The 22,847-nt window shown below is 32.5% G+C and overlaps 1 protein-coding gene across 3 annotated transcripts in view; it reads left to right on the top strand.

Moving 5' to 3' along the window:
* Nucleotides 1-22,847, top strand: part of NCAM2 (neural cell adhesion molecule 2) — a 504,953-nt gene that overhangs the window by 369,452 nt on the left and 112,654 nt on the right. For all 3 annotated transcript variants that reach the window (XM_036881527.2, XM_057501625.1, XM_036881529.2), the window contains one exon: nt 11,121-11,271. In XM_036881527.2, coding sequence (XP_036737422.1) covers nt 11,121-11,271 — 151 coding nt within the window. The remainder of the gene's footprint in view (nt 1-11,120; nt 11,272-22,847) is intronic.

The raw sequence follows: 22,847 nt of genomic DNA, 5'->3' as shown, positions 1-22,847 counted from the left end.
CTCTATATTTGCTTCTCCCTCAGTCTTCCAAACTTATTAAATGGTGACTTGTTCCTTCCAGCTACATAAGCTAAAATTCGTATAGTTATCTTTGACTCCTATTATTATACCTACACTCAACTTTTAGCAAATTCTCTTAGCCCTATTTTAAATATATACAAAATTTGATAATTTCCCAACACCCAAATATTACTGCTCTGGTCCAAACCATCATAATTACTTGCCTAGGTTATTGTAATAACTTCTCAAGAAGTCTAATGTATCTACCCTTATCCCTCATTATTCTCATTAAAATTAGATTGGTCTATTTGAAATAAGCCAGAAAATATCACTCTTGTTCAGAAGCCTCTAATAGATTCTCATATCATTTGGAAATCCCTTCTATTGCCTCCTTGACTTCACATGATAGGCTATTCTTCCAATCTTTGTTACCTCCTCTTTACCCTCATATCCTAGTGTTAAGATCAGTTAATTTCACCAAATAAGATTTAACATTCTTCCATCAGTCCTTGCACATTGTGAGCTTTTCAATGGTGTGTACACTTTATCCATCTAGAACACTGCATACATAGTGCAAGACATAACTGTAGTAAAACTATCACAAATATTTGATGTACTGACTGCAAACTCAGTATCTTTGAGTTTGCTAATAGAGTATTTGACTGCCAAACTGAAGTCTAAAGATGGACTATTGATTTTTAATATGTATTAATTATGTGTATGTTTCAGTTAATTGTTGAGTTCTTTAAGTAAACTAAGGATAAACTGTAGACCATTGTCCTTTCAATTACAAAACCTGAAGCTAGTCAAGAATTAACTATGTAGAAGAAATTGAGTTGATTTCTTATATGGAATTTTGCATTCACTTCTGAAGTTCACTGGGTTCAGCAGAGTCACAGGGGCTGTGATGATACTGGAACAAATTTATAAAACACAAGCACATGACACTATCTATTGATAAATAGTTAGAATGGATTGATATAATCCTGTGATTCTTTAATGAATTAATTTGTTTGTCTTTAAGTTAAAATCTTCTTAAGGGCCAAATAGTAGAAAAGCTGATAATTAAGGGGATCCCACACACAAGTTACAAAGAAGCAGTAGATTAGGAAGCAACAGAACTGTCCACTTTTCCTGTGTGTATCATAGGAAAATGTTAGAGGTTTATTGTGGCTTTATGCACCTCTTCCTAAGTTATAGGAATTGTGCCTGACTGTTTTGATCAATGTCTTGAGATAGAATGTTACATATTTATTACCAATAGTGTTATTTTTAGATGCCTTCTCATAAAAATTACAACAATCTGACCTGCAGTATAATTATTTGAGCACTTCTCATACCCACATATTCCAACACATCAAGAAGCTTGATGAAAGCTGCTTCTCATCATTTTTGTGTCTTGCAGCAAAGGTAATACAACTTTTCAGATCATCTCTGCTTTCTGGGTCTCTAGTTCCATCATATTTCCTTTTAATGATAATATTCACAATTTTTTAAGCCTGTAATAATTGATACATATCACTGTAAAGAGTCATCACAGATCTGTCTAATCTCTAATTTTCTTTGGTTGTTTTAGAAAAGAAAATATATTATAAAATATCAGAAGCTTTGTCTTTACTTAGTGTTTTTGACAAAGTCCACACTGTATCTTCTCCTTTCTATGGTTTAGGTTGTATTATTGATTCATTTATCCCATACTTGGGAAGTGTTTTAATAAACCTTCTAGATTTAGGTAAAAAAATAAATAACACTGTTTGGATATGATTTTTACCTCCTTGAGCCTTCCATCAAATGTATCGTTATAAGACATTGAATCAAAATATGTGAATCACTCAACATAGCTCTGTATTCAAAAAAGAGCATGTGTTTGCTATGATACTATCACTACATATTATAATAATGATACACATTAGTTATATGAAGTTTCTGGTATAGCCAATACTGTAGATCTTTGACATTGGCATCAGTGTGACTTTTTAAAAAAAAATAAAAATATGCACATATATTGCCAGTTTCTTTTCTAAATTATGGCATAAGTCTGATAAAAGTAATGCTGTTAATAGTGATGTTGCATACTATAAGAATTCTCATTTCTGTGATTAAAAAGTGGTCACTAGGTGGTAAATGCTTATATTTTCTGACATTAAGTGTGGAACTAATAACAACTTGAAATACTTATTAGAACATTTCTTTTATAATGAATAAAGAGGGTCTTGATTTACACTTTGCCTTTAAACATTGATGACAACAAAAATCAGAGTTTATGGCATGATGGGCAGCACACTGATCACCTGTGATTGGTTGGGCCAACTGTGCAGTGAGAGTTTCCAGGCTACAGCAAAGAGGTGAAGAGTCTGTTTCTCTTAGTTGAAGAGACAGTGCTGAGTTTGAGTGACCAAGAATTCATAGATGGGCTGCTAGAGAGGAGAGAGCTCCCTGGTGGAGAAATTCATAGGAGAGCTCCAAACATCTTCAGCATTTTCTGAAGAACCCTGATGTAAATATTCAGTTTCATTACTTCAGATGAGATTAAAATTATACACAAACAAAAAATAAATATCCTGTCAGTCAGGGTAGCCAATAGTTATACCAAAGTTATGGTCAGCCATACTATAAGTGCATTGCCCTTATTCTGATTTACTTTCTTAGTGTTCCAGTCACAACGATGACTATTGTAAAAAATAGTGATATTATAGACATGGGGTCAGAATACTTTATATGGCATTGACTAGTATAAATTTTGGGGAATGGTGATGCATAATCATTAGAATACTAAAAACGTAAAACCGCTGAATGGTAACACAGAGTTCATGTCTATGTAAAGTCTACCGGACTGGTCTTTGACACCGAAGTCATGGCATTTGAGCAGAAAGGTCGTCCTGATGAACAGCAGGGTGAAGGATACATTCAAGCCATTCACAAATGTAATGGCAATTACAAACAAATTCAGTATCTCAGATTTTATTAGTATTATGGATATAATAAAATATAAGTCCCATTATTCAGTTATTTAATCATTTATATGTTGAATGTCTTATTATTTATCAGCGGCAGTTTTGTTCTCCTATAGTAGTTCTCTGTCCTAATTTTCTATTTTTACTGAATATCATACATATTTTTCACTGACAAAATATAAACAATTGGCATGTGATTCATGCAGTCATGAGAAAAGTCTAGCAGCAATAGTGCACTTTAAGTAAAAACATAGGAGAGTTATTATTTCCCTTTAAAATAGAATGTCTTTGGACAGCACAGTAAAGTGGATGTATAAACTCATATATTTATCACTTAGATTTGGACATCAGTTGTTTTGTACTAGTTTATTTATTATTTACTTAACAGGTACTAAGGTCTTTACAAATATTAACCCAGTTAATCTGCATGGCAATACTGTGAATGCTATCCCATTATACAGAGAAGGAAACAAGTATAGCTAAGTATTATTTAACTGCAGGTCACAAAGCTTGTAGGTGACACAACCAGGATGTAAACTTCGCAGTCCGGTTCTGCAGTCTATGGTGTCAGCTGCTATGTTATGCTAAAGTTGGCAGTATACCCAGGCAGTAATACAAAATATTCAGATCACATCCTGAAAAATAATTTTGACAATTGCAGTTGGAATCCACCTAATAGAATTTTTAAAAATTAAAATCTAAAAATAAATTAAAAATTTTAATTAAATTCTACTTTTGTTTTATTGTTCACAATTTGTTTATTAACATTTCAATTTTGAATATTAGTTTTAAAGTACCAAATGTATGATATGCAACAGAATGTATATCCATTGTTTAAATATGGTTATAGTAAAATATGAATATATTCATACATATGTATAATTTTATATACAAATGTATAGCAATCTGCTGGTGGTAGATAACATTTCCTACTCAGGTCTGTGTGATGGAAACCTGGAAATACTATTTTCCTCCTTTGTTTAATCACCACCTCTCAGCTAGTCATCCACCAAACACTGTCAATTCCTTCTGAATGTATGTCTAGGGTTCACCCACTTCTCTAAATCTCCATTACCCTTCCTCAGCACATTATCAGTGCAGTAATTTTCCCATGGGTCCTCCCAAATTCATTCTGCAACCTACAGCATGAGTGGTCTTTTCCAATAACAAATGTATTTACACTGTAGGCCTGAAACCTTTTGTATTCTTTTCCAGTTGCTCATAGAAAATGAACATTTTCTCCCATGGCTTTAATTTTAACAACTTTGTTTACATACAATTCACATAGCATGCAATTCACCCATTAAAGTGTACAGTTAAATGCCTTTTTGCCTATTTTCAGTTATACAATAAAAAAAATTAATTTTAGGACATTTTCTTTACCTCAACAAGAAATTCCTCCCCTCTAGGCTAGCTCTTCACAATCTCCTCACCAGTCCCTGTCAGTCCTGGGCAGCCACTATGCACTTTTTTTTAATTTATAGATTTGTCTAGTCTGGAAATTTCATATAAATGGAAGCATTCCATATGTGGCCTTTGTTATTAGCCCTTTATTTTTTTTTTACCTTGAAGTTTTCAAGGTTCATCCATGAACTTTTACATAGCCTTTAGAAGTACTTCATTTATTTTTATTGCCATAACTATCTCACACTTTGAATAGATCAAATTTTATTTATGTATTACTAGATGGACATTTGTGTTGCTTTAACTTTTGGACTTTTGGTATTATTAATAATTCTGTTATGGACATGCAGGTACATGTTTTGTGTGGACATGGATCTTTAATTTTCTTAGGAGTGTAACTATTGAGTCATATAATAACTCTATTTAACATTTAAGTAACTGTCAGACTTTTTATCCAAACACCTGCACCACTTTTTATCCCCCCACACCAACAGTGCATGAAGGTTCCAATTTCTCCAAGTCCTTGCCAACATTTGTTATCTTTTTTATTACAGTCACCCCAGAGAGGTTAAAGTGGCTTTGTGGTTTTGATTTGCATATTCATGATGGCTAGTGATGATGAGCATCTTTACATGTTTTTATTGGCCTTTCCTTGATTTTCAGAGTTCTTTGTATCAGTCTTATGTGTCTGCAGTCACTGCATCTCTCACCCATCTCTACCACTGAGCATGAATATTGAGTATGCCACCTTCAGTGAGCTTCTTTCAAGTCTTTGAATGTGTCACTTTCCCCTCTAGTCCAGACCTGTATAGTTCCTTTTCCTTCCCATTTCTGCCTCCTTTTTGCTGGCTTCTTCAGTGTGTGATGTGTGCAGCTGCACAGAGCCTGAGGCTCAGGAAGGCCCGGCGTCAGCTCAGTGTGGTGCTGTGGTCGCCTTGACTTCTCAGTAGGTCTCATATTTTATTTTGCAGTGTGCCCTGCAAATCATGTATCCAGTCTGGTGCCTGGCTTTTCATTTTTAGTTATCCTTCAGGTCCCATTTTAGACAGAAAAATCTGTAAGAATTTTTTCTTCACCTCTGTAGACTGTATTAGTTGCTCTTACTAAATTTCATCTATACCATCATGTATTGTGATTTGTCTTTTTCTTTCCCCCGAAGTCTTTTGACCTATGAGACTAATGGCTTTGTCTTTTTATTTATTTTTCTGTCGTCAGAACCGATCATAGTCCCCATTACATAACTGCGGTACAATATGTAGTTTAACCACATTGTTGTAGCTCAGATGGTGAGCCATGTAATAAAAGTAATTTCAAACAGTCAGCCTGGACATCCAGTTGATAAGCCATGTGGGACCTGGTCACTATCACTTATAAGCTGAATGGGAACTGGGCTATTTAATGTTTCTGTGCCTTGATTTCTTCTTCTTCAAAGTGTAGATGATTTAAAGTGTAGTCCCAATCTATAGCAGAATGATGGGGATTAGTGGACTAATAAATGTAAAACATTTGGAATAGTGTCTAACTACCATTTATTATGTGTTAGCTGTTACTGTTTATTCATTTTCTATTTGTTGAATAAGGTATTAACTCTATATGCAAAGAGGAGAAACGGGCACTAGAACCTAATGAAACCATGTACGTTAGGTTGTATTGCACGTTACTCTTTCTTACATCAATTTACACTGCTATGAGTAATTGTAATAAAGTTCAGTGTATGAAATCAAAACAGGAAGACAGCAAGCCCAGAGGAGAGAGAATGCTAAGAGTGAATATAGGACTTGTAAGAAGATAAGACAGTCTTTCAATTTAAAATTCTTTGCAGAAATTATTCAACTTAACACAATGGTACACACTTTTGAGAAGTTCATTTAGGTGAACCAATGCCAGTAACCTTTGGAGGGTGTCTGTTTCCTTATTTACATATTTATCATTTATGCTCTGATATTACCTCTAAGTGTTTGAAGTTGAGTTAATTTATAGTCAGTAGAGATATAACACCATTACAAATAATGCAAATAACATGTAATGCAGGGTGCAAATTTTTTGTATGTCTGCATTTGTCTTGGGGTCTGCATGCTGTCTCTACCCACTCAGCATGCAGAGATCCCACATACCCTCATTCTCCTCTCTGCCCCTGCTGGCTTCTCTCAATTCTTTCATATGCCTGTGGGGTAACATGCCTGGGATCCTGTCTACACCACTTCTCTTTCACCATTTTCAGATCATAATCCACACTTTGGTTTCTCAGGGAACTCTGACTTCTTACTTGCCCCACCCCTCGCTTTACTTGCCTCTGAAATGGAATTGTGGCATGCCTGTATGGTGCTTTTCAGTTTACTTGTATTATATCTTTAAATTAATGTCTGTTAAACTTTCATTCCCCTAAGAATAAAAGTTGTTCTGTTTTGCTCATCATGTATTCCCAGGGCCTGGGTGCTTATTGTAGAATAATTGAACAAACAGCAACAACAACAACAATAACAACAAAAAACAGTTAAGTGCTATGATTCACGATTCTCTAAAAAGGCCAAAGGGGTCTAATGACTCCAAAAATGTTCAAACACATGAGAGTGAAGAAGAAGAGAGGTAGGGAAGATTGGCCATCTCAGATGTGTTGTGCACTATTATCAGGTTCTAAATATGGCAATAGAGGTCTAGTCAGGTAAGGGCACAAAAATAACCTATAAACAAGACACATTATATAAGTTCAAATGTCTGACAGTTAAAACTGATAAAATCTGTTTGTTGGAACCCAGGAAGGCATAGATATGTCATTAACTATTCTTGAAAGTTACTGTCCTTGAAAGGACAGTAAACTCTATAAATATTTTATAAAAATATTAAACTACTATCCAAATAAGCAGTTCTTAAACTGACCTGGAAAGGCAAAGAATATAACATCAAATCAAATTTCAGAAAGTTCCTTTAATAATAAAGGACTTAATGATAAAAGATCGGAATAGTAATCTGCAGTTAGGTACTTTACTTCCTAACCACCTTGCTTATGCAGTGATATGTCTATCTGAAAATTATAGATGGACAGCTAATATGCACGTTATCCTGTCTCAATCAAATATCAGATGTCTTAAATGAATCTTTAGTAAGTGGTGAATCAAAGCCAAGATATAAATGAATTTTCTTTCAAAACTATGTAATGCCTTTTTGTAGCACAAAGAGAAAGATGTCCTCTGGAATGTCAGATATGAGAAGGAATGACTTTGATCCTGTCATATCAGTCTTTGAAACGAATGGTATTGTGCATTATTACAAAGTCAATTATGAAAAATGACTTAAATTTCCCAGGAAATCACATACCATCCCAAATAAATTTTATTCTCCTAGAATTTCTGTTAATAATTTTAGATACATTGATAATAACTTTTAAATGCCAATATTTTATTACTATGCTAATTTTACACACACTAACAGTTTTTCACAAATCAAAAACCATATGTAATATACAATAGGTAATAATAATAAGAACTGTTTATTTTCAAGGGAAGTGTATTTACTTCTCAATTCTTTGAAAGAACAACGTTTTCCCTAATGGAAAAATGAAGAAATTGCTTTGCATCATTAATAAGGTATATTGTCACATCCAAATAAAGATAGCAAATGCAAGTTTTTAAACCTACAATAAACCATCACTGGAGGGCTACCTATCTTTTACTCAACTAAATGTAAATTTTACTGTAACTTGCTTTGTAAAAATATTAGAGTATAATAATTCTGTCTTAGATATTAGTCCAAATGACTTTTACATGAAGTGTTATAAAAATAAGTGTTCTCATACTTGTTCAACTATAATATCACCCTACATGATTAATTCTGTAGTTCCAACAAACGTAGACAAAGCAGTGTGCCCTGTGCATAATACAATTTCAAAGTAGTAATTATAAATAATTACTATTTTTTATGTTTATATAGACATACAAATCTAAATAATTATAATTTATATAATTACTAAATGTAGTGTATATATAATTACATATGTGACATTATATAATAGTAACTAAATATAATGTAGTTTATATGAAATTATTTTTATATAACATAATTAAATAGTAAAGATACATAAAAAATAGTCAACCATATACTATTCTGAGTACAAATTGATATTTGTTCAAGAAATTAAAGGAATGACGGTAGAATCCTGCCATGTAAAAATGGAAGAGATAAAGGGGGAAAGATTTGAGACAGGTCTGTAAAGGGTGCTTTTGGAAACCACAGGAAATTCATGACAGCACAAGTCACCCAAATTAATTGGAATCCAAAATAACAATATCCAAATTGTAAAGTGTGCTTGGACAGAAAGCTGATACATTTGGTGGAAGTCCTTAAATATCAGGCTGAGGCACTAGGGATTTGTATGCATGTCGATGCAATGATGCAACGTCATTCTGGTTATAAAGCTTAGAGGATGTAAAACCTTCCTGAAGCTGTCATAAGTATTAGAAGTTTGCCTTTTAACAAACTTATTCTAAGCTATACAAGAACTAATTCTTGCACCTGGAATGATTTTTTTCTTGCTAGAGAAACATAGGAAAGAATGCTAATGGATTTTGCAGAGTTGGGAGTCTTTCTGAGTCACGTGCAGCCTGAGTGTGGTTGTTCTCTCTTAAATTCAGAGATGCCCAACAGTATTCTTCCAACTCATCAGCACAACTGAGAGTGTAAATTGGAGAGGCAGAGAGCAGCTAGGTCTACAGACATACAGTTGCTGGGAATTGAAAATGATAATGTTAAGCAAGATAATGTTGAGTAATTATTTAGAATAAAAATAGATGAATAAAGATTCAGAAACTGATCTAAGACTAAGACTATGGAATAACATGGAGCATGGGAGAGAATTTCTATTCATGGAAAGAAAGACCACAGAGGAAAATAGGTTATGCTGGGTGAAGGAGTGATGTGTTTGATCTGTGCAAGCTGGTTTGAGAAACATCACATGAAATGCCCTGCAGGTGAGACACCTGGTTCTGAAGCTCCAAGAAAAGAGGGATCCTGGCTGGAGAATAGTAACTACAGATCATCAGTGCAGATGTGGGCGGGGCTGAGAGCCTAAGCTCTTGACTGAAGTGACCAGAGTCCAGGACAGAATACAGGGTGCTCTAAGGTGGGAGGAGACTGCAGCCCACACCGAAGGCTAGTCAGAGAAGTGACACTGGTAAGAACACCTGGCGTGTGGGTGCCCTGAGAACCGAGGGAAGTCAGTGCATGTGGAAGAAAAGATAGTGCAGTAAGGTCCAATGATAAGCAGAGGTGCAGTAAGGTAAAAAGCAAAGCATACCTACTTAGTTGTGGAAAAGTAGTTAGCTCCCTTGTGTAGCAAATTGACCATTCTGCTTTTGGGTTTATTCGTTCTGATTTTAACTTCTGTGAATTCCTGCATTTTTTTATTTTTCTCTCAATTACATAATTAGCTTGGCAGCTGAACATCTTAAAAATTGGCAGAAGAATGTCCTTCTGCTTGAAAACTTCATCTTACTATTTTAGCAATACTTGGGAAATGGGGAACCTACTTTTACCTTAGAAGTCCTTATCTAAATTACATAATACATCTCTAGCACATGTTTATTTCTTTGTTTTTGAAGATCATTTTTCTGATAGTAAATAATGAGTGATTGATAAGATTATGTAATAACTGCATTTGTATATAAAATTATAAGGCAAAAAAAGTAATCATGTTGTGCCCCAATAAACTTTAAAATAGGCTTTGGATATTAGTAAGAGAAAATAAATACCATTTTAATAATACAAAGTATACACCCATATTGAAATTTATTTGAATTTTGGTTATATAGAATATTAAACAACCATTATATTGTTATATAGTAACATACATAAATAAATGTATGGCATACAATATTTTATTGATGCACTGGAACCTCAAATATTCAGAAGAATCAATTCAATAATAAAGTATATGGTCCAAATGAATTATGAAATGCTTAAAGTTCAGTATATTTCCTGATTGCTCAAAATAAAATCAAATGTCTATCTCTGTTTTAATATGTGTTCTGTAAAGGCATTTAAATAACTTAGGAAAACATATAGGTGTGCTAATTATATTGTACACAAGAATTCTCATTTGAAGCATAATCTACACATTATTAGATTGTAAATAACTCCTTGATGTGAGTCAATGTTCCTGGAGTAAGTGAATCCTTTCCATGTTGTTTCTATTTACTGCCTAAGAATGACATAAGTGCTATGTTTTTAATGATTTATCCATGATGAATATGGTACCAATTATGCTTAGAAACAGTACTATTGCATTTATTCAAAAATAAAAACTCTGAAGTCTTTAATTGTCATACATATTGATACATTTTTCTTACATGGTGAAATACGAAACTATAGTACACCAGTACATTCTTCTCACTGGTAGTTTTTAGCCAGAATTGGATGGGCACTATTACTGTTTTGTTATGTTTGTAAGGAACATAATGGGAAGCCAACAAAACTCTTCCTAGAAGAATATGCAAACATTTAAAATACAAAGAACTTACTAAATAAAAAAAGGTTGCTAAAACATGTGTTTCAGTTTTTACTACTTGTTAGCGTCCCTGTTAGCAAGCAGGCAGGAAAAATGGATAAGCTAAAAATGGTAAGTCATAAATTTAGAAACAGTGCTTTAAATAAAAAATGAATGCAGATTATTTTCATTTATCGTGTACCTGATAAATGCCGTGTTTGCTCATTATTTTACAAAAAACAAGCATAAAATCTTTCTCTTTTCCCGAATCTTGGTATTAACAGAGCCCAGATGGCCGTATCGAAGTCAAAGGGCAGCACGGAAGCTCATCACTGCAAATTAAAAATGTGAAGTTGTCAGATTCAGGGCGATATGACTGTGAAGCTGCAAGTAGAATCGGAGGACACCAAAAGAGCATGTACCTTGATATTGAATGTAAGTTATTTTCGTTTTGTATGTTTATTCAAACAACTTAATCTGCTTTGAAAAATATGAACTTTTGTAGGAAAGTGAAAATATGTTTGTAGTTTATGTTTTAGTGTTCAATGAAAGCATAGCGTCAGAACAAATGTAACCATTCAAAGTCAGTTATTGGAGACATCTAGTGGATGTTATGGGACATTTCCCAGTTCCATATTTGTAATAGTCTTAATACTGCTTATCTTGAAAATTGTTAACTTTTTGTTTTTGCAGTGTTTAACCCAAAACACAATATAAACTGAACTGCATTAGTTATCAGTAACTGATCAGTATCTCCTTCAATTTTTATCTGCTTACAATATTAATGGACCTGTGTCTCAGTATGTAGTGTTTTCATTTCTTATTCAAGTTATTTTTGTTGAATTATTTCTCTTCCTAATAAGATATGATATGGCATTTTTAAAGTGGTTGAATATATCAGCAGTTATATTTTATCAAAATAGTGTTTACTGTCTGGAAGTGGGAACTATTGACAAGGAAAGTCATTAAGTAAATATGAAGTTTTTTATATAAAATTTGGGAAGTTTGAGGGCTAATGTGTAAATGGAACCTGCAAAATCCACCTTAAGTTATTGCATGGTGTTTTAGAATAATTTGGTATATATATGTTCATAAGGAGGAAAAAAATTAGCATTATTCTCTGGAAATATTCAGGGATCATCAGCATTAGAGTCTGCCTGTTGTTTGAAAGGGCAAAGCTATCAATAGGAATGTCTAAATTTGATTGCAGAATTTCTAGTGCATTAATATTGACGGAATATGATGGTGGCTATGAAAGAATCCTCATTTTCTTATTGAGAATGCCCTTAGAAAGCAAATAATTTCTCACGATCAGACTGAAAGAATCTATTAATTTGCATATTCATAAACTGCTTGTCAGGTAATTCATGGAAAGTCCAAGTAAATAATTCTACAAAAGAAATTGTGAAAGATACTCAAAAACAGAAGGTACTTTGATTCCATCACAAGTTATTGCTTTCTTCAGTAAAGTTTGGAACTTCCATAAAACTCTTTTTATTGCCATTATTCATGTTAAATAACAAACAGACAAAATATTATTGCCTTAATATTATTCAGGACACACGGAAGAAGTGATGCTAATAACTTATTTAGTGTGTTTTCTTTTTCCCTAATACTGTTTTACTGTTTTCTGCTTTTTTTCCATTTTTATATATATATATATATATATTTGCACTTGTAAATATTTATAAATGTATTTGATATATCATAGGATTATTACTAAATTACTGCTGTAATTTCTCAAAAACTTATGAGTTCTTGTGGAGCTCATGAGAAATGAGCAGTGTTGGTATTCCCAAATCACAGGAAGGCAGGCTGGCTCATACAGGGATCAATCAATATAAGTCTAATATGCTAGTCTTAGAAATGGTGCTAATTAGTTGTGTGACCTGCATCCCTGGGACCTCAATTTCTCAATTTCTCTCTCTCTCTCTCTCCTCTCTTTCTCTCTCTCTCTCTCTCTCTCTCTCTCTATATATATATATATATATATATATATATATATATAATGTGCTGGACTATGAAAAAAATTACAAATTAAACTAAGACCTACAATCTCTGTCTATCTATATTTTAAAACCTCATTGAGAAGAATTTTAAAAGTCATACCGAGTCAAAAACTAGGGTGTCTTTATTAAACTCTTTCAAGATTCAGGTTCAGTGCTGCATGATTGTGGACACAGGGATGAATAAAACATAGCTCCTGCTTTCTTAGAACACCAGGATTGACAGATTTATATCAAACCTCAACATGAATTAAAATGTCAAAGTAATCAATGAGAAAATATCAAGGAAATGTGAAATGTTGATATATAATGACACAAGGTTCTAGTTATAATTGATTTCAGCTCTGTAGAAAATAATGGGATAAACAGATTGTATAAATGATTGTATATTGCATTACAGATTGTTTGCTCTTGTGATCTTTTAATAACATGAATATTTTAATACAAAAAACATATTTAGGATACTCCAATTTTCAGGGACTGATTGCTCACAGAGTACCAGTTGCTTTTGATCACAGGTGTATTCCTGTTTTGCATTAGAGATTTATGGTCAGCCTGTTTAATTTTTCTTGAGTAAATGTTTAGAATAAAGTTCACCAGTAAATTATATATCTCTTATTTAGACAGGATTAAAAGCACTTGTTTTGTAAAAAAATGTTACAAGAATACTTTGAACATTCCCTGAGAATTTGTTGCTACCACCATGTTGATTAGAGGCTGAATGTATTTCAAAAATAATAAAATAGTGTTTTTCCACTATTAAATCAATGTTTAAAAAATCACCTTTTTTCATTTTAAGCAACTGAGTTTGACAGCTCTTAGAGCACTTGATCATTTTTTTCTTTTTAAAAGTTAAGTATTTAATTTTATTCTACTGTAGTGGAAATAATTTGAGAAATAAACATACTCTGTTTACAATGTTATTGAAGCATAGAGAATGGTACAATGCCCCTATATAAAGTGCAAAGTGTCATTGGTTTTGACATATGAATACACCCATAAATCTCTCACAATAATCTAGATAAACATGTCCACCTCCCCTAAGAATTTTCCCAAGTCCTTTTGTAATGTATTCCTTCTTACCCCTCCTCCCCAGGAATTATTTATTTACTTTTTATCACTGTAGTTTATTTTGCATTTCCTGAATTTTACATATGTATGGCATCACACAATATTATTTTTATTTTTTGCAAAGCACTTTCAGTCAGCATAACATTGATATACATATGTGTGAATCTGTAATTTATAATAATTTGTTCCTGTTTTTGCATTGTGTAGGTAAAACAGAGTTTGTTTAGCTCTCTGTTGACAGGCATTTGGTAGTTCTCAGTTTTGCGCTGTGATGAAAAAACTTCTGTGATCATTTTTGCCCTTCCTTTATTCTTAAAGATCCAAATTTCCCTCTAATATTATTGTCCTTTATCCTGAAGAAATTTTCTCCATTTATTATAGAGCATATGTTTCTGATAAATTCTATTAAAATTTTCACTTGAAAATGTTCTTCATTCCTAAAGGATTTTTTTTTTCTGAAAAGAATTCTGGGTTGAGATATCTTCAAATATTTGATACCTTTATCTCCCATTATCTTCTAGTGTCCTTGGTTTCTGGTGCGAAATCCATGATAATTTGAATTTAGGATCCCTTGTATGCCACATGTCATTTTTCTTTACCTGCTAAAGTTATTTTCTTTATCTTTGTTATTTATCACTTTGATTAGGAAGCTCTGTGTGTGGTTTTCTTTGAGTTTATTCTGTTTGAGAGGTACTAAGCTCCTTGAATCTGTAATATCTTTTTTGTCAACATATTAGGTCATTTCTACAATTATTTCTTCAATTATTTGTCCTCTTTTCATCTCTTTCTGATCTACAGAGCATTATGTACACATAGGCCTTTTGAAATTATCTCAAAGATCCCTGAGATACTGTTCAGGTTTACATATCTTATACTGTTTCTCAGATTAGATAATTTCTGCTGTTTCCTCTTCTACTTAACAGACTCTTTACTCCATCATCTCTTTTCTGCTCCTAAACCCATTGTTTTTCATTTTATTTAAGATATTGATTTTTTTTTTAGTTCTAATTTCCTAAATTTGTTCAGTTTTATATTCTGTTTTTTCTGATGATATTTCTCTTATACTCATTTATTGTATATATGTTTTCCTTTACCTCATGGAACATAATTAAAATATCTACTCTAAAATCTATAAATTTAAAATCTAATAGATTCGATATCTCGGCTATCTTGGGATGTATATATTTTTATTGTTTTTCCTTTAGAATTGGTCATATTCTTCTGGCTCATTGAATGTCAAGAAATGTTGGGTTGTAGTCTCACCTCTTTCATTTTTTTGTCAAATTATTTTTTAAGTTTGTTTTTTATATGTTGTATGTCCCCAAGCAAATCATTATACCAACCAAAAGGTTGTTATATTGCAAAGCCCTAAAAAGATGTTAAATTTCTTTTTCCCATTCAATTTATCAATCTGTATAGTCAATTTTACTTATGTATACATGAACCCTAATCATCCTGGAAAGTGTATTAAGTTCTAAATATGTAAGTCATTTCAAATTGAAATGAGAGGTAGGGTAGCTACAGTTGAGGTACAGAGTTTGATGCTTAGAGTTTTTAATAGTATCCTTTATATATAAAGAGTTAATTCTACTCATATAGGGTGAATTTCATGTAAAGCAAGAGAAAACTTCTTACATTTTAAGATTAATAAACACATAGCCAAGCTTTAATCATTCATTAATTAGTATTGAATCACACTGTCTTCTTTTTTAATCTCCAACTGGAATTTTTCCTGTGCTTCTAACCTTCACATAAATGTATTTAAAGTGTCTCCTCTTGTTTCTTCCCATGATGAACCTCTTAAATATACATTACAAATTACCTATAAGTCTCTAGAAGTCTAGCTTCCTCCTTGATTAATCCAGATTCTTATGATATTTCTTTCTATGCATTAAGGGAAATTCTCTATTTTTCACAATTAAATTTACTCACGAATTCCAATAGTAAATATGTTGGGAACCTAGCTCACTTTTCCAACCTTATACCATAGTTAAGAATAAATTTCACTTTTAGCATAATATAAACTTACCTATCTATGCACCCAACCTCTTTGCTGTGATACCTATGAGATTACTACCTTATAGGTACTTACTATAATTTATTAAAACTAAATCATATTAAAATGTTTAAAGTTGATGAGTTTAATTGTGGAAAATTCACTTACAATAAGTCATGTAATTATGCTAGTGAAGGATTACTCTAAGTAGAAATTAACATAATAATCTTAATTTCATTAAATGCTTAAGTTCATATTTTATTGTGGTAGATATAGGAAAAAAATGCCTCAATGTCATCATTTATGTAGAGTCAGCATTATTTTGGAGGAGGGTGTTAAATAATTATTTGTCATATGTAACCATGGTCATAATTTAAAATTTAGTTAGCCTCCTCTTTTTTTTCAGTTATCTTACTTGTAAATTAGTATAATCATATTGTGAAAGTTGAATCTTTATTAAAATCTATATCACTATTTGTAATATATTCTTTCATATGAATATTAGTAGAAATTTTGGTTGGATATTGCAATATAACAACCATGATAAGTACTGAAGATAATTTCTTGGTAATTAAAACCTGTGTTGTTATAAAATATTTTATTCAGTGATAAATTTATGCCATCAGGAAGACTTTGGGAACCTTACATGTAATCCCATGCAAAGTTATTGTTGAAAAAATATATTTACAAGTTAGAAATGGTAAGAATATTTTTATTCTGCATCTTCAAGTCAAACAGTGAAGAAACTATGAAAATAACAAAGACATTGTATTCAATGTCACAAAACTTATCAAAACAATCTTTATTGCCTGATTCAAGCACTTATGGTATAATATTGCTAAAAATGATTGGAAAAACATCAAGCCATTTATAATTTGATACCAACCACATTTACTGTAATAGGACTAAACCTAAGGTGTTTAGGAGATTAAGCCTTTTTTTGTTGTCTGTTCAAACCTCTTCTGTGTTTCAGCTTAAACACATTCCTTGGCATCTTGCCAGTTCATTTTCAACATTTCAAAGGCATTACCCTTACTAAGAAGAACGAGTTGAAGTAAAGTTCCAATTTATAAAACAAAGGAGATAACAGGCATGTGATACGTGGTTTAATGCAATAAGCATCGATTACATAGTACGTTTGATTACAATTAGAATATCATTAAGTTTTGTGACGAGGTTCTCAGAACATATTACCTATTAATTAGACTTAATTACTTTCCATGATAAATTTAATTTAATAGTTACATGGTAACAATGCATGTTAAGAAATACTGAATTTTTCACTTACTCTTTTTTCATCAAGGTCTCTGCACCTGCTTTTATTTCTTATTAGATAAAATAATGATATTTAAATAAATTTCCCCTTTGGTATAAAAGTTGCTAGCAATATCAGAAAACTTGTAAGGATATAGGGATATTAATTAATCTTAATGATATAGACTCACATTACTCCCATATATACATTCACTCCATAGAATTAATAAGTCTTTGTGTTACCACACAACTTTTTCCTCAACTTTTCCAGTTCTTCAAGAAAACAGTCATTCTAGTAGCATGATCTGCTGCATGTACAGGATGAGATCAATAAGATGTGACCTGGATTAAACAGTTAAGGAAATTTATATTAATAAACACCTCCACATTAGAAAAATCTCCTTAGTCACAGAAGACACACATTTATGTCTGATTAAGATCTTGTCTTATGACCCTGACTTTTATACTCACCATTATACATGTAAGCTTTCAAACTTTAAAGAAGATGGCTCATAAGTAAATTTGTTTTAATACCAGCAACCACTTAGGTTTTACACCCAGTATGATAGTTTCAAGGATAGTATCTGAGAGAAATATATAGCTTATCTCTACATCCAGAAGATAGGGAGATCAGAACATTAAAAGAGAAAGGTGAAAACCTTTCACTGCTCAGCTGTATTGTTTTAACCCAGTCTTTACATGAACCCTCTGGGAAGATCTGAAATCACAATCCCCGTATGCATAGGTATTACCAATTATTTCAGTTACTACATTTTTATTGATCACTAACCGGGATCATTTGATTCAAATACCAAATCTTGTTAAAATACTTCAGAGATTATGATGATGAAAAATTGCTAAGGAATTTTAGGAAACATCCAACCCTTGAAAGGAGAATGCTTAGATATGAACAAACAAATATAAACAAATAAATAAAATCTGTCATTTTGTGTAACTGCTGGATTTATCACTGCCTCTTGGCACCTGCTTAACTTAATTGTCCAGAAATACTGAATCCTGCCTCTAATTTGCCATAGCTTCTGCCTTCCTCTGGAAGGAAGACTGTGCCCCAGAGCCCTCAATTCTCACTAGTTTGGGCAGCTATAACAAAATACCACAGAGGGTGGCTTGCACGTTAGCATTTACTTCTCTCAGTGTGAAGGCTGCAAGTCCAAGACGAGGGTGAGGACACCAGCGTGGGCAGGTCCTTGGCGCAGGCCCTTCTGCTGGTTATGTCCTCCCTGGCCTCTCTGTGGTGCAGCCACACGGAAAGAGACTCTCTTCCTACCTCTTCATTTTTTCTTTAAGGATATAAATCCCGTGATGGGGATTCTACCCTCATATTTCACCTAAAATGAATTACCTCCCAAAGAACCTACTTCCATATACTGATGATTAGGGTTTAGCATTTGAATTTGGGGAAACACAGCATTCAGTCCATAGCAGTGAGCTTTCTGGATTTGACAGAGAAGAACACCGTACATGTGGGACTGGCACAGAAGCGGTAAGCCTACCCACTGCGATCACATCATGCCAAGCCTTCACTGACTTCACTGAGTTTTGTCATCTTGAAGATTCTCAGAGATATTGCTAAGACCTTGTGGCCAGATGCTTGCAGCCTATTTGTTTGGGCTGCTGTAACAAAGTGCCATAGATTTGGGGTATTATAAACAAGACATTTATCTCTTACAGTTCAGGAACTGGAATTCCACCATCAGGGAGCCAGTATGGCTGGGCTCTGGGGACATCCTTTTCCAGTTGTGGACTGATGTCTTCTAGTTCTGCCTTTATACAATGGAGAACAGAGCAGAGGGACAGAGCTTTCTCCTGACTTTTCTGAGGGCAGTGATCCCATTCATGACCTCATCTAATCCTAACTGTCTCCCAAAGGTCACACCTCCTAATACCATCAGTTTGGGGACTAAGGTTACTGCAACATAGGAATTTGGAGGAAACACAAGCATTGACAATGCTCATCTACCTTCCTCCACTTCCCCAGGATATGTGCACAAAGATTTATCTTATTATACCTTAATCCAGAATAACATGGCCAACAAAAGTTAAAGCACTTAATTCTTAAAAAAGACCAGTTCAACAATTTGAATTCAATCATCCAGAACTCTGTGGCCATAAACCCTTAAATCCTCTGAATCCTATTACCTTATTTCAGTGGAGCCGAAGCAGACAAGTTTTCCTAATATCATCTACATATTATTGTTGATACCTATCCACTAACTCAACTCAGCTCATAGTTTATGGTGATTTGAACTACATAGCAGTTTTCTAATGTATTGGGCTTTACTAAAATAACATGTAGATATCATAGATTAGCAGCTATCCTTAGATTTTAATAAATCTTTTTTTTCTGGACTTATTTTACTTTTTTTTCATTCAGTATTTATCAGGTATATACTACACATCAACCACTTTTCCAGGTGTTGAGTACATAGAATTGAATAAAGGAAGCAAGAACACCCAATTTTGTGAACTTTACATTCTAGCAAGGAAAACCAATAATAAACAAAATATATAATAAGGGAAGCAGTGGAAAGGGCTAAGTAGAAAAAGTAAAGCAGTGCAGTGAGATTCATCAACAACTAATGACACAATCATTGTACATGATACATAACACACCCCAGAACTCAGTGTACAGCGATGATTCTCACACTCTACTGGAAATAGCTGACTCAGGCTGACCTAGAATAGGGAGCTCAGTTCCAAGCAGCAATGCTTGACTCCATGTTATGGGTCCAGTAACACTTCAATCAGGCTGCAGAGGTGGCGACCACAAGGAGGGGAAGAAGCCTTCTCATGGTAATGGCAGTAGCACGAGAGAACAAGCCCAGTAACTGAAGCAAATTTCAAGTGTTTGATCATGTCACATCCCAAAAGTCATGTGGTTAAGCCTAATGTCAATCCAGCAGGGTAATGCACAACTCTTTTCCTGGGAAGGATTTAGAATGAATACTTTCTGAATAAAATAAACTGTATCAGAAGGAAAAGCCTGCAAGTAAAATTTCAGAGAGTTAATTTAAAAATAATATCCAGGTATGTGAAAATACATGGATTTTCTCTAAGTTGCTTCAACCAACTTGTATAATCACATGTTGAATAAGAAAAACCAACATAATTGTCAATATGTTGTTTTAAAGACATTAACAAAGCAAATGGTAGCTTTGTATCTTCACTTAAGAACCTTCATAATATATAGTTTAATAATATTTTTTGTATCACTCCAAAAATAGTGCATTTGTGCTTTTCAAAGATGCAAAATGATTGAAGGGACATACAAACATTGCACTATATCTAGGAAGCTGGAATCTACTTATGTGGAATGGCTTCAAAACTATCATAAAATACATAACTTAATGCACTTATAGTTAAATATGTGTCACGGAGACTATACAAATGAGCAGTCAGAAAAAGTCCTCTTAGAAATGTATTATCACAGTATTTGAAAGAAGTGAACTTAAGAATCAGATAATATTGATTCTGTGTCCATACAATTTTAAAACATATGAATCATTTGATTTAACTATATTTGTTCATGTAGTCCTCTTTATTTCATATTTATAGGGTCATGTAGAATAAAATGTCTTCTCTGCTGTAACACTGCTGACAAGAGAAACTGTTTCTGTCCCTGTGATGAAGATGAAGGCTTGATAAGAGCAATTCACTTCTTTAAACGCTATTTTTAGCACTCTTGCTTTCTTAAAATTTCATAGGTAGGAGGATTTCAAATATTACCTGTTAGATATAAGTAATTCAATGATAATCCTATTTGTTAAGAAAATCTTTGATTTTTCTTGGGCCTGTAAAAAAATCTTCTAAGAGCAGTTACCACTACCCAATATGATAAAAGCCCAAGACCATAAACCGTATCTTATGTTTTCATACTTGTATTTTTTTCCGTGATTTTCTCAAACTTCATAATGTGAATAATTTTTGTTCCCAATACTCTAGAATTATCAGTGCTAAAACAATTGATTGAAACATTTTTCTTGCCCTGAGCAACATTTCTCATTATGTTACTTATGTTATTTTTAAAAGAACTTGAATTCTGATCTTTATCCAGTAATAAGAATCAGATATGTAGAAATTCCACATCATATCCAAATATGTCAAGGTAATAACTTCATTTGCATATGTGAACATTTATTTTTTAATTTTATTTAACTTTCTTTGATTTTGCACAATTAAATGTATTTTCCTGTATGAGTAGAAACTTTTCCACTATAATGTAATAACCACAGAGAAAACCTAATTATTTCTAATATCTCTTTTTTTCTCTGAAGTGAAAATTTAAAAAAAAAAACAGAAAATATACTTGTGATTTTCCAAAAGCTCCCTAGGAAATTGCAAAGATATTTTGTATGTAATTCATATCCTTAAATCTTTATTTTGTTTTTTCTAGAGTTTTAATTAGGGACAGCAAAATCAAAAGTACTTTCATAGATTATTCCACTTGGCTGAATTAAAATAGTAGGTGACTGAGAAACTCTTGATTACATATTTAATCAAATTGATAATCAAACATTTTAAAATAAACACAAAAAGAAGGCATTCTTGATTAAGCTTTTGTTATATGGAGTTTTTCATTCAGACTACATTTCTTACTTTTAATTTCTCTGATTTTTAAACCCATTAATATTATTATAAAATTTGATTATTTGTAGTACAAATGTTGTAAATAATAGTATAGAGACAGTCTTTATATTTATTGTCATATTCATTAATTAAGTAATTATTTATTTAATGCTTTCTATATGCTAGATATGCGAGGCAGGGAAAAGAAAAATAAAGAATACACATTTTTAGATTAAAATATTGCTGTCTAAAAGGGGAGACCCACGTCAATAAACTATTATTTCAGGAGAAGTTCTGCATTTTCTGTTTTGGTTTACAATGCTGCAAGGATTTCAAAATGTTCTTCATATCATTCATTTCTAATTATAATTTGCATTGTTTGTTTATTCCATCTGGTTAAAATTATTTTGCTCTTTTATATTAAAATAATTAAATTTTGATGATAGTTTGTCACCTTTTAAATTAAAAAATTATTCTAATCAATGCACATTAAAATATAATATATATGCCAACATAAACAATAATTAGAGAAACTGTGATCTAAGTCCAGTGAAATAATACTATGGTTACTTGAAAGTTATCAGTATGTGACTATTTGTTACCACTTTTCAGTCAAGGAACTTAAAAGGGTATAGAAAAGTTCCCTACATTTCAGACTTTCAATTAAGAGGCAATATATATAGAGGTAAAATACTGATAATAATATTATCAAATGTAATTCAGTTTCATTTACATTTGCTATTTACCCAACGTGCTTAATTTAAATACTGACAGGTTCTAAGCAGCATGTTAGCTATCAGCATTATTATCATTACTAATATTGTTGTTGCTGTTAGGCATATGTAATAGAATTTTCTTGTTTGTTTCCCATAACTGTGACCCATATGGTGCCCCATGCATCTAATAAGCAACCTTGTAGAATGCACAACCATGCACTTTAAGATATAATAGTGGAAATGTTTTAATTTACTTTTTTTAAAGTCATCATGTTTGATAGACCTGGGAAGTTTAAGAAATGAATAAAATTTGTGAACGTATTTTTATCATATGTAAAATTAATGATCTGGACCTCAAACTAAATCACTAGACTTAAAAAA

The sequence above is a fragment of the Manis pentadactyla genome, chromosome 1 (genome assembly GCF_030020395.1).
Source record: "Manis pentadactyla isolate mManPen7 chromosome 1, mManPen7.hap1, whole genome shotgun sequence".
Lineage (NCBI taxonomy): Eukaryota > Metazoa > Chordata > Mammalia > Pholidota > Manidae > Manis > Manis pentadactyla.
Note: the sequence above shows the minus strand (reverse complement) of the source record. Positions and strands in the feature narration are given on the sequence as shown.